Source organism: Psittacula echo, assembly GCF_963264785.1.
Source record: "Psittacula echo genome assembly, chromosome: 1".
NCBI lineage: Eukaryota > Metazoa > Chordata > Aves > Psittaciformes > Psittacidae > Psittacula > Psittacula echo.
The window spans coordinates 75,012,849-75,025,594 of NC_137735.1; the positions used below are offsets into that span (position 1 = coordinate 75,012,849).

A 12,746-nucleotide genomic window follows, 5' to 3' on the forward strand; every position below is an offset into this window, starting at 1 on the left:
GAGAGCCTCTTGGGGCTTAGAGCTCCTTGGTTTCTCTTCATTTAGCTGTCTAAAGAAAAACATGGGAAAACCTGAAGAGTGTTGAACTATATTTCACAGAGTAGGAAGCAGCTTGTAGAGACCATGCTCAGAAAGATTAAGCAAGCCATGTGAGAAAACCATACATCATCTCACACTGAATAGTAACTGAGAAATAGTAATATATGAGAGGAAAAAAGACATTGTCTGGGGGTACAGACAGTGTAAGTGGCTTAAAGATGTGAAAGCACAGGGGAGATGAGCCTGCATTGTTTACTGTGCAAGCTCCAATAACAGGAAACACAAAAGTTATTACAGATTATTCTAAGAAAGAGGCTTTGCTTTGAGGAAGTTTGGATTTTCGATACCTTTATTTGTAGATGGTAGGTGGTAGACTTTTCTGCCACGGTGATAAGCTCAATTTGGGTGATCATGCAGGATCAGCATTTTGGATTAAAATCGGTACACCATAGTAGAAGACATTTATGCTAAAGACATTAATTATATCCCTCTTTGATTATAAAATATGACTTAATCCAAGAAATAGGTGTAGTGAGTTTTTGTAAGAAAGTACATTTTGATACTTCTTAAACAGTTTGTTATTTTATTTGCCTACACAATATAAACTCTATCCAGACAGTCTAATTTTCTGATGCAGACATAAATTGTAGTATGAGATTTTGGTCTATTAGAATATTGCCATATGAATTAGGATCAAGGCATTACATTCATATAGTCTGTCAGTACCCCAAATTTTATACTTCCATATTCTGTTTCAGGTTTCACAGAAACCTTCCTTTTTCTTGACTATGTATCACATAAAAGCTGTTTGTAGCTGGCTGCAAGGTTTTTTCCATTAATAAACCAGTATTATCCTCACTACTACCTTTTTTCTGATTCTATCAATGTTTCACAGGTAGTGATCTTTTTCCAGTCTTGATAATGAATTGGTGCTGTGATAGTTGCCACAGTTCACAAATGGAGACCTGCTTTCAAAAATTAATGTAGAATTTATAAATTCTGCTTCTGTATTTTATGCTTTTTGAACTTCTTATTTGTATTGTTCATTTAATTTTCTTGCAGTTTATTATGTAGACAGTGTAGGAGACCTTTTTGTAATTAAGTATAGGTAATTAGATGAGAGTAAAGGAAGCAAGTATGTAAATGTACTTAAACATTCCCTTTTTATTGTATGTTTAGCTTTAAAGCTTGGCTTCTTCTTACTGAAAAAAAAAAATTTCATACTGGCAGGTGAACACAGTTTCAGCTGATGACATATACTGTCAAAAATGAGAGGAAATAGCTTTTTAGTAAGTGACCTACTATTGAATTTCTGTTTTCTAGAGCTTTTAATCTGCTTCTATTGTAGCATAAATATTTTAAGCTATAGGCTATAATGAACTTTCTCAAGGTTCATGGGATTTTGATGCCTGCTAGGTAATTTCTCTGGCTGTATTGGTCATGGCAGGACACTTTTCTCCTCAACTCCTGGTGCAGTGGCAACACCTTCTTACAATTCAGATGTTTGGGAGCCCATTGCTGGAAGTTTCAGTTTGACCTGCCCTTTGACATTCACCTTCAGATCACCAGTAATTAAAACCTGGCTTAAAACAGGGTAACAGAAATAGATGTTTATGTGCAGCATTTGTAAATAAGCTGAGTGGAAGAAGGAAGGAACGTGGTATTTCCTGAAACTTGTTGAAGAAACATGCAGGCTTTAAAGACAAGTAGTCTTCTTGGATACCCCATGAGGTCAAATGTGCATTTGGTCCCCCCACCCCACCCCGAAACTCACCTACTGCAGACTGACTCAGAAGGTTTTTTACATTCCTCCAACAATGCTAAGAATTACCTTATCTTTTTGGTAGTGCAGTTGTCGTCTTCTGGACCTTAATGTCCACTTACATCCCTGACCCAGGGAATATTTAATGTTTTTTCTGCTTTTTCATGGTACAACGTACATGGAGTGAGGTACCTCTGTTCTCTTAGCATTTCTTAGGTATAATAACAACTACTGTGACACAAGCAACTGAAGAAGGTAAATGCAGAGAGCTCATTATTATAATTTGTGTGATACCAGATGCCACCTAATTGGCACCAGTCAATATACTGTTTCAGTCTGCGGTGAAAATCTGGGAATATTACAATGCAATCAGTAATAACCATAATGATGATTCAGTGATGTAGCCTTCTTATATTACAGTGCATCCAGCAACATATCCTGAGTAAGATGGTTTTATTGTGATTTACAAAAATGAGGTGTGCTTTTTAAATCAATGGAGTTATTCTTATGTCATGCAATAACAGTTTAGCCTAACTTCGTACCTGAAATATTTGGCTTTAGTATTTGTTATTTGAGCACGCTATCATGGCTCTAAATGAGAGCTGAATATTAACCCAATCCCATCATGGTGTGTTGCTTACCCTTTTACTAGAACGTGATCATTTTGTGAATTATCATCTTGTTTTATGGCACAGTCGGAAACAATATCCATAGGCACAGCTACCTCTGACTGAGTACTGTGGGCTTATGGTACAATGCGCATGTTCTTGCCTTGACAAGTAAGCTGAAAGCGTGAGTAGCAGTCGTTTCACTGGGTGCTCTTAATTGGCAGGCCTTGCAGTGTGAAGCTTTGTCTCTAAAAAATGGTAGTAATTTATTAATTTGAGGGAAATGTATTTCCTTCAGATAAATGTACTAGCGAAGCATCAGTTAGCAATATGCAGTTCAGTATGCAAGAAGAATTTATGTGGTTGAATAAATTAAGTACATTATTCAGTTAACAGTGGGTTTTGTTTTAAAGTACTTCGGCACATGAATTGTGCAGATAACCTTTATTTTTTATGCAGTTGATGCTAAAATCTGTGACATCAGTGGGAACCAAGGGCTGACAGAATCTCGCAGGTTTGGACTCAGTAAGTTGTTTTCAGTCAAAGGCGAGCACTACATCTGGTCATCTGCTTTATGCTCTGTCACTAAAGAGTTTATTTCACCTAGTAAATTGTGAAGTCATGTTTACTTATCTGTTTTTTTCACCTTGTTTAATTTACTGGCTGTCCGCTGGTGCAGGAGGAACATTTATATCACATTCACTGTGCATTGTATGGGTTAGTACTCCAAATTGCCTTACTCAAGTGGTACCTGCCAGCACTGGGGTTTCAGGGGTGTCTTATGGTAACAGTTAAATGAGAATGTCTAGTGTGTAAGAAATTAATTGTATATAGCGTCACTTCAGTAGCTGTGGTATAGCAATTAATAGCAAAGCAATTTCAATGTCTATATTCAAAATCTGAGATTAAGTGCTTCGTGGTATCTGTGTTATTCCTGAAGAGTCCATGTAGAATATATTTGGGACTTCATAGAAGACTCTGTGGCACCTTGCAGGTTTTAGCTGTGCTGGGTAATCCTATAACTATAGTTTGAGGTAGTACAGAAGACCCTTTTAAAGAAGTGCTGGTGGTAGAGTAGAGGCAGACATGACAAATGACCAGTAGTTCCTTGATATTTCCTTCCTCCCTGAGACACTGACTGTATTTCTGTCTTTCTTCTAAACCAAACTTAGTTTAGTTTGTGTTTCAGACCATCTTCCCATGTGCTGTGGGTAATACGGTAATTGCTCAAGCCATGATTAAGTTTCAGCCAAGCTGATGGGCACTAAGATGCTGTAACTGTAGATGTCTGTGCTTGTGTTTCAGACTTGCTGCAACTGAAGTTAAAAATATTGACTTAAAACCTCTGTAAGAGTTTGAGTTTATAGAAGAACTCTGAGCTCATCTTGCAGATTTGGAAAACATTTTTTTTTTTATGTTCTGAATTAGAATTACTTAAAAAAAATGATGAACACAATAAACACAGAGGAGAGTTAAGCTGACAAATTTTCTTATGCAAGTGGTATCGGCTTTGAGGCCTCAAAGAGAATTCTTATGGGGATATTGGGAAGTACAAATTATAGAAAAATTAATGAATTTTACTTTCTTGATTTTTTTCCCCTCCATATTTAAAAAGTCTTTTGCAAACTTGAAGTGCTAGCTATTTTAAAGATGGAGTTTGCTTTTTCTATTTTATTTTAAAACTGTTGTTATAGTTGTTTTAAACATACATATCTGACTATCTGCTTTGCAGTAAGGATTGAGTTTAATTTCCTTATCAACTGATGTTTAATAGCTTGTTAGATTTCTTAACATCTGAAGTTCAGGTTGGATATAAGGCAGAACTTTTTTACTGTGAGGGTGGTGAGGCACTGGCACAGGTCGCCCAGAGAAGTGGTAAATGCTCCATTCCTGTCAGTGTTCAAGGCCAGGTTGGATAAAACCTTGGGCGATGATCTGGTGTGAGGCATCTCTGCCCATAGCAAGGGGTTGGAACTAGATGATCTTAAGGTCCTTTCCAACCCAAACCATTCTAGGATTCTGTGATGTTATATTCTTGATTCTGAGAGGTGTAATCCAAGACAACTTTTTCTAAACTTGTTCATTCCTTAGTGTTTTCAGTACTAACCTTACTATGTAGATATTGTGACACACAATAATTTTATGTAAGGGTTAAAGCACTATATTTCAATTGCAGCATATTTTTTACAACCCAAACAGCCGTATTTTCCAAAGTTGATTTTGGGCAATGTGTGATGTTTATTGAGGTCTTGCTATAGTAAATCTTTTTTGTTCACCTACTTTATTTAAAAGAGTACAGTTATTGTACAGAAAACAAAATGAGTTGTGCTGTACATGTGTGTGGGCTTCAAAAAGTCTTAGAAACTTTTAGCAAATAATACTGTATTAAAAAAATTAAGTCATCAGTGGCATGATTTGTATGAAAACTGCTAGCTTTTTATGAGTTCTATTTATATGAAAAATAGGTGAGAATAACATCCCTAACAGAGGGGAAAATATACTGAAGAGCTCCCTTCTAATGAACTGATACTTAAGTATGCTTCAGCTGCATATTACTTGCCTTCAGAAGTTGTTGCTTTGGCTCAGTTATTTCAAACAGTTTGCAGGATAGTGCTTATTTTTCTAGTAAATACGTATATTTTTCTTGTCAACGTATTACATTAGATTTGCAATGTGGAAACCAAGTACTTGGATTTTTCTGAGAAAGTACATTTGTTATATGTTTCTATATTTATTTTTCTTACAATTCTGTCTGTAGAGGCTGACATTTTGCATTTTGAGTGGTTTTCCTCTTTATTTTTAGAAGGAATTGTGAAAGCAGCAGAACTCCATGTTTGCCTTAATCTCTGCTACTTAATTGGTGCCTTCTTTATCATTATTCAACTTTGGAAATCTCTTTTAATTTCAGAGAATGTAAAAGTAAATAAGGTGCCTTTACATGTAGTTCTACCTCATATATTTCTCTGTCAATGTCCTCATATTTCCTTTTTTTATTACTATAGCATTTAAGTGTTGCTGACAGCTGTGTCCAGGTTATTTTGGTATTTCCTTAACATTCAGATTGAATACAATTTTTGCTGCCTTTTTATTCTTGTGGTCAGTGGATCTTTGATTTAAATCCCCTGTTGATTCATGAGCAGGCCCTACACAAATGCTGCTTATGTTTTCCGCAAAACAATATGGCTGGAAGCAACCAGTTATGGTTTCTGCTTGTTTTGATGCTTTTTTTGGTGTTTTTCTTTACACTTCAGGTCTCTGTTGGTGAGTCATCAGCCAGTTTATGTGTGAAACCTGGTACTCTCTTCTTCTTGGAACATGGCTTTGGCACCCCTCTTCTAGTATCTCGTCTGTTGGAGTTGCAGGGTAGTGCTTATGTCACAAATACAGATTTGCTTGGTTTTAACACACAAAATTTAGTGGATAAAGACAATGTGTCCCTCCCCTATTTCTTGACATTGTCCTGATTTAAAATGCGTTGCAGTAGTTGAACAGCTATCATTTTTACAGCACTTCTTGCATTCAGATTCATCGCTGTCTGTTGGTGACTTCTGTTGACATCATTAATTGTGCTTAAGTCTGTACTTACTGTTCCCAAAACAGCTGGAAGTGTGAACTGCCAATAAAATAGTGCTCATTAATTGAAGACAGTTACAGTCAAGATCTGTCAGGAGAGCTGGAGACTTAATATATCTCTTCTGTCACTATTTGCTGTGATTTAAGAGTTTGCTTTCCAAATATATGTAAAATAGGTAAGTCTGTCTCTCCTCGCCCTGACTGGTATGAGGCTGGCTTTAAGGCGGTGGGTCTGAATGTGTCAGACGCAGAGCTGTGTGCAGAGTGTCTCTTTGCTGTAAGGCTGCATGCTACACTGGAGACATCTTCTGTAGGAGAAGGGTAAGATTTTCCTGCCCTGCTTGTCCCTTTATTCCCATGCACTTTTAAATACAGGAGTCAAGTGTCATCTTACTGTGTGTGTTAATCTTTGATATATTCCTCTAGCCATCATTGCTTTTATAAGCACTCAGGTATCCCAGAAGATTGGAATTATTGTCATTTGCTATTTTACTTCTGTCATTCTCACACTTGGGAGGTTGTACCTGCAGTCAGATTTGTTCAGTGCACTGTGTAGACAGGCAGCCGAAGCTGGCTAGCTGCTTATGGACACAGCCAGTGGCAGGAGAGCAGCACTCAAGATCCCAGTTCAATCCTTGTTAATCAGTGTTAGTAATCAATCCCATGTTCATAAATAGTAATCACTACTAGAACAACTGGGATATGGAAGTAATTTTGGTGGGAATATGCCTTGGTTGTGGTCGTGGATCCCAGCACAGCTCATGTTTTATGCAGGGGCTGTCGATGCCACCCTTGTCATGCTGTGCTGCTCTGTCTCCCTTGTGCTGACAGAGCCATGTGCCTAAGAATTTTATTTTCCCACTTTTGGGGTGACTGTGCTCATCTATGTTTAGATTAAATTCTTTAAAAGGAGTAGCACCCAGTGCTGGATTGGGAAGAGCAGAGCTGGAAGTGCACTTTCCACAGAGCCTGGTAACTGCCTGTGCTTAAATGTGACTGCAAATCTGCCTGTCGCCTCTTGGCTGTTTTGGGAAGAAGTTTCTCGATTGTAGTTGGCTTGAAAGGGAACGTGAGGGCTCTCTGTGGAAGAGAAGGGTGAAAGGAGGAGTGCTGAGGCAATTTGCGGAGTCAAGTACTAGCTGAAAGGAGGATGTCAGGACCACATTACTGTATTCAGGCACTCAGGAGGGGGTATCTACAGTATGTTTTATCTTGAGGCCCATTCTGACTTTTGTCCAAGAGACTGATGTTAAATTGGTTTTCAGAGGTTTTATCTATGATTTACTGGCTTGGAAAGATAACCTAATTACGCTGATGGTATTATGAGAGAGAACAGTTACCATAATAGATCTGTAGGAGTTATATTAAAAAAACCAGGTAATTCCTTCATTCTTGCTGTCATATTTTGATGTCTGATATTCTTTTGTAGATTAAAATTCTTGTATTCTCTAAATGCTGGCTATTCCACTCAAAGCTTACTGTGCAGACTACTGTTTTTATGGGGTGGAAGGGCAGTTAAGAATTTCCCCTTTTAGTTGTTAGGTTAATTAGGGTTGCAGAGATAGATACCACAACCCAAATTACCTGTGTGACGTTTTAAGTTTGAGTCCTTATGAAGCATTGGTTATTACAATATCCTTGAGTATCAAATTGAAGCTAGTTAAAAGCAAAAGAGCCTCATCTCCAAGAACATTTTACAGTTTACTTCTAATTTTGAAAAGTTATTTTAGCTAATATTGTAAGATTGAATCTGTGGTGCTTTTCTGCCTGTTGACAAAAGCTTTATTCTTAGGAGCCACTGAAATTAGCTGCAGAAAGTGAGGATGTATGCAATGGAAGTCTGTTGAAATTACAGGATTACATGAGGCAGTAGCTGGCTATTTTTATCATCTCCAAACGGCATATTTTGTTGCCAGCTTACCTGTGTGTGTTTTATACTGCCTAACACTAGACATGTTAACATACCTGAAGACTTTCAGGTATTTCCAGAATAAATAATTTATGAATCACTTGAAAACTCTCATGTGTATTATGTAAAAGAAGTACTATATTACTTAATGTTAACCAAAATGCAGTAGAGCTATAAATGGTAGTGTTTGGAGCAAATATACAAGTGTGTAACGTGGGAAAAAAACCCCCACAAATAGCTTAAGTGAACTGGAGTTTGATGCAGGTGGTATTCCATCTCCAGAAGTGTCATTAGGGCTGTATGGTGTACAGGTTCAGACCTAAAGCCTGCTCTCTACCCAAAGGTTAAAAAAACCCTCAAATGGCCAGGAGAGGAGGCGCCAACAGATGGTCCATCAGGACCTACATGTGCAGGGTGTCTTCAGGTTAATGAATAATCATTCTGAGAGAGTGATGAGCCCTTCTGGGAAAATAATAACTGCTGGTCATTAGTTATTGGCAGTTGCTGTAGCATCCTGTGGCAGTGGGAGGAGGGCTAGCACTTGTCAGGTCAGCTGCCTCATGTTGAACTGTATACCTGCTGCACTAGGTATCATTAAAGCAGTTAGCAGGTAGGATTTCAGGCAATCCAAGAGGTGCAGATTGTCCTTATTTTGATTCATGTTGTAATGTGATTTACTACCTGATAATCACAGGTTGTGGCATACCTATTTCCTGTTCTCTCTGGTAAATTGGCAGCTTTCTAATGGAACTGCCTGTGGTAGTCCATCAAAGTGGTTGGATGCCATAGCCTAATTCAATATTACAAGTGGTTTGAATGTTAAATCTTAATGGATCTAAATAAAGGATGTATTTGTTCAAGTTCACATCAAATGATATTGTTTGGTTGAGGTTTTTTTGTGCTTCTGAAAAGCAAATACGTTGAACTATGTGAATCTTCATACTAAAAGCAACTCTTTTGCTTTCCTTTGTTGCAGATCACCAGAAACTGGAAAGAGAAGCTAGAATCTGTCGCCTTTTGAAGCATCCCAACATTGGTAGGAACATTTAATCGGTTTATACAATAGATACCCATTTAGAAAATTGAGGGAGAATGCAAAATAACAAATACAAATAACAGCTCAGAGAAGTCAAGTGGAAATATCTCTAGGCAAGATTAGACAATATTCCTTTATATGGTGATGCTCCTGTCTGCTATGGGATGTAATATCCCAGAAGATCATCTAAAGCAGCATGTACTGTTCTCATCTTCTTTGGGCTATTGCTCTGCCATCAATGAGCTGTCTATGCCAGGTATTTGGGACTTTTTGAGCAGTGTGTAGGAGGAGTTATTTTCAGAACTGCTCATGACTTTTTGAGACCTGCAGAAGAATTTCATCTAACAACATATGTTGCAAATTGAGACAGACCAGTGTTGACAGTTAGTGTTGTTTTTACTGAGATGCTTATTTTATCCTGGTTTATTTTGTGCTTGAGATTCTGTTCTTCTATAGAAAAGAGAGGTAGATGAAAAACAGTCTCCTCCTTTTATTTCCAGAACTATATGTTTTCTACTCAAGCTTTCATGGAAAGCTTTCCTTGTTTTAGAGACAGTAGAAACAGGGAAGTACCTGGATCTTTATGGAGTTGTATCTGGGTTTTTCAGACACTGAATTATAATGCCAAGGGTATCTCTCATAAAAATATTCCCTGTACCTGAGACTTTTTGGAAGGGTAGGATTTTTCTGCCCGTCTTCTTCCTCTATCCCCATGCATGTTCTTAAAAGTTGTTGTCAGAAACAGTAATCTCACTGAGTGTTTTAAATAAACACATATGCTTGGTAAACAAAAAGCACTGGGCAACTTTCTTTCTCTTCCTTCTGGTTAGTTTTTCTCCTTTTCATTTTCAACTAACAACTATTGATCTTCGTGACATTTTTAGATTAATATAATTGTTTCATGCCTGGGAAAGAAGCAGCTCCTTCCTCTTAATAATAACCATAAATTGAAAACAAATGTACCACTATTCAAAATGAAGTGTCCACTCTGAAAAAGCTCTCTGATGCAGTCTCAAAAGCGTAGAGGTTTCACATGCAAATTTGGCTAAAGAGGAAATATACTGGTGTCTGTGTTATTTTATCCCAACCAAAATGTTTCCATTGTAAAGTAATGCAACACAAGGGAATGTACAGCTAGTTGAGGGGAGGAAGTGCAGCTCTTCTGCAGGTATGGGAAGCAGTGTTTACACATACAGTGCTAGCCTGACTCTAGAATCATTTACCTGTACCTTGCTGTAACTAGAGTATATTTGTGAGTTTGAGCAAGCCAGGGAAGACACGTAAAAAAATCATAATAAATTGTTGAAGTGAAAGAGCTGAAGAGCATAGAAAAACTCAGTTGAAACAAATGCCTATATTAATTTCATGAGATCACATTTGTTGAATTGCTTGAACCAATATTAGGATGTAGTCCAGGTCCTCTGTGACAGGCCAGCTATTCTACGTAGAGTGTTTGTGTTTGTGAATGTATGACTTGAAGTGCAAGCAGGCAGTGACAGTTTTGGTGACAGCCAGGTAGGGATCTGTAAATCAGCACAAATTCCATGCATCGCTACCTGCACCGAGGTACACAGTTCAGTCAAAGGACTGCATACAAATTGCTCTTACCTTGTTTCAGAAAAGATGCTGTGTTCTAGATCTGTCTGAGAGATTTTCATGACTTGGAATTAATATGACAAGAGTTTGGCAGCAGGCATTATATTCTGTTGTTGTTCTGTTTCTCCTGTCAGCTGTTCTGCCAGCCCTGTGTGTCTGACCAAAAACAACCTCATCCAATTAGAGTGGTTACAATAGTTCCTTGTCTGCATAATTGCTTGAGTGATGGCCACTTTGTATCTGCTTTCTGTCTTGGAGAAAGGTCATAACTGTGCTCTGAAGAAGAGGGACATGTAATTGCTATATACAGTAATTATTTCAGGCCTCTGAAGTCCTCTATCACATAAGCTGCTGGGCTGAAGAGGTTCATGTTTGCATGCTGAGCTGGGTGTTCAGCCTCCAACGCAGTGGGCGCCTACCCTCTCCCTTGTGCTAGAACTGCAGCCCAGCCCCGGCAGTGGTTTGCTTTCACCCCTTCTTGTGGAGCCATGCCCTCAGCTAGCTAAATGTTGACCCTAAAATCATTCTAAATGCATGCTGTCTGTACCCCACTGATTTCTTATTCTTGGGTCTATATCACATCTCTTTTTAAAATAGTCATCTCTAGTGAGTAATAGTACTGTATCACAGTACAAAGCACTAAGAGTGAAAAAGGAAGTGTACCAGAGTATGGTAAATTGACTGTAACAGCAGAGGTTATACTGTATTTTATATGTCTCAAAATCGTAAAGATTAACCCCCGTAAACAAGTTTTACTTGCACTGCATGTATGACAAAATGTATGAGTGTTTAAACGTATTAGCAAGTCCATGGATATAAAATGCATGGTGTTTTCTTCATCTGTATTTTTCCTGAATTTACTGCCTTCAGTTAATTTCTGATAGCCCAGAAAATAAAGGATTTTTTGAAAAGGAAATTATCATCTTAGACACAGAGTGTGTATAATGTAAGAAAATGAACTAAAAAATTATAAAAAAATATTTCTTTCAAATGTGATCTCTATAGAAGAGCAGAGATCTAATTTAGTTGGGTGGGCAGTTTCTCAGAGATGATGTCAGTGGTTTTCTTTGTTTTCCTTATTTTCCTCCAGTGTAGTTCTTCTTGATTAATTGTCTTTTGAATTACATCCTTATGGCAGGACGGGAGATTTCTGAAGCTAGAATTCAGTAATTCTTTCCCTTTCAAGCTTCTTTATTCCTCCTAGGTAGCTGGAGTAAAATCTCCCTTCTGAAAGTCTAGAGGAGTCAGTTTCAGGGTAACTTTATTTCTAAAGTAATACAGAAATAATAGTACTCCCTTTCAGAGTGTTGTGTAGTCTCTTTGATTAATTATCTCGCAAGTCTTAAGACTGTACCTTATACTTCAGGGTGGAAAAACCTCCTCTTTAGTTACCTTTGTTATACTTTTCCTCCAGTCAGAGTAATTCAGCACAGCTGAGGTGAATCACTTTTTTACATTTCAGCCTGTGAGGAGACACATTGTAGTTTTCATATGAGCAAGTTTTTTTTTCTTTAAAGAAATGGGGTTTTAAAGAAAATAATGTAAACCACTGCTAGAACCAAAGCTTATTTTCCAATTATCTTTCCAGAGAAAAACTTTTATAGGTCATGGCTTTTGTATTTCTAAAGGTAGGTGCCCAATTAGTACCTAACTAGGAAAATACTTAGTATTTAGTTATTTCATCAAGATGAGAAAGAATACAGGACTAAACTTCTTAACGATCAACATACCTGTTTTAGCATCCCAACAATACAATTTTTATATCCATTTCATATCTGACTTGACGATGGTTTATTTAATGAGTGGCATTATGCAGTTAGGAAATCTTAGGATGACACTTAGATTTTAGTCTGTTTTCAGATGCACTAAACTTCAGAAGTTACTCTGGTGTTGGCAGTCTTAAAATTGGATGTGAGTGTTTTAATGTGGGGTTTTTTTTTTTAATGTAGAATTTGAACAAAAGATCTGGAAAAGCACGGCAGATGGGGGGAAACAGAAGACTAAATCAGAATGCTTGCTTTCTGAAGGAAAAAAAACTGTGAAATTTGGAAATTAAAGAGACACATCTGAAAAGACTTTCATTGAAGTTATTGATTTGAGTCTCCCAGATAGTCACTGTGAAATGTTAAACACAAAAAACAGACAAAACAAACGTATTTTCTGCTGCCTTTTTGCAAGCATTTATGATACCAGATTATTATTTCAGGAATCAGCATACCTACC

The 12,746-nt window shown here is 37.5% G+C and overlaps 1 protein-coding gene across 2 annotated transcripts in view; it reads left to right on the top strand.

The window, feature by feature from the left end:
* The window catches only part of CAMK2D (calcium/calmodulin dependent protein kinase II delta), a gene marked incomplete at its 3' end in the record, with an annotated part of 156,374 nt that overhangs the window by 50,281 nt on the left and 93,347 nt on the right, over positions 1-12,746 (top strand). For both annotated transcript variants that reach the window (XM_080615159.1, XM_080615161.1), the window contains exon 3: positions 8,868-8,927. In XM_080615159.1, the coding sequence (XP_080471285.1) occupies positions 8,868-8,927 (60 nt within the window). The remainder of the gene's footprint in view (positions 1-8,867; positions 8,928-12,746) is intronic.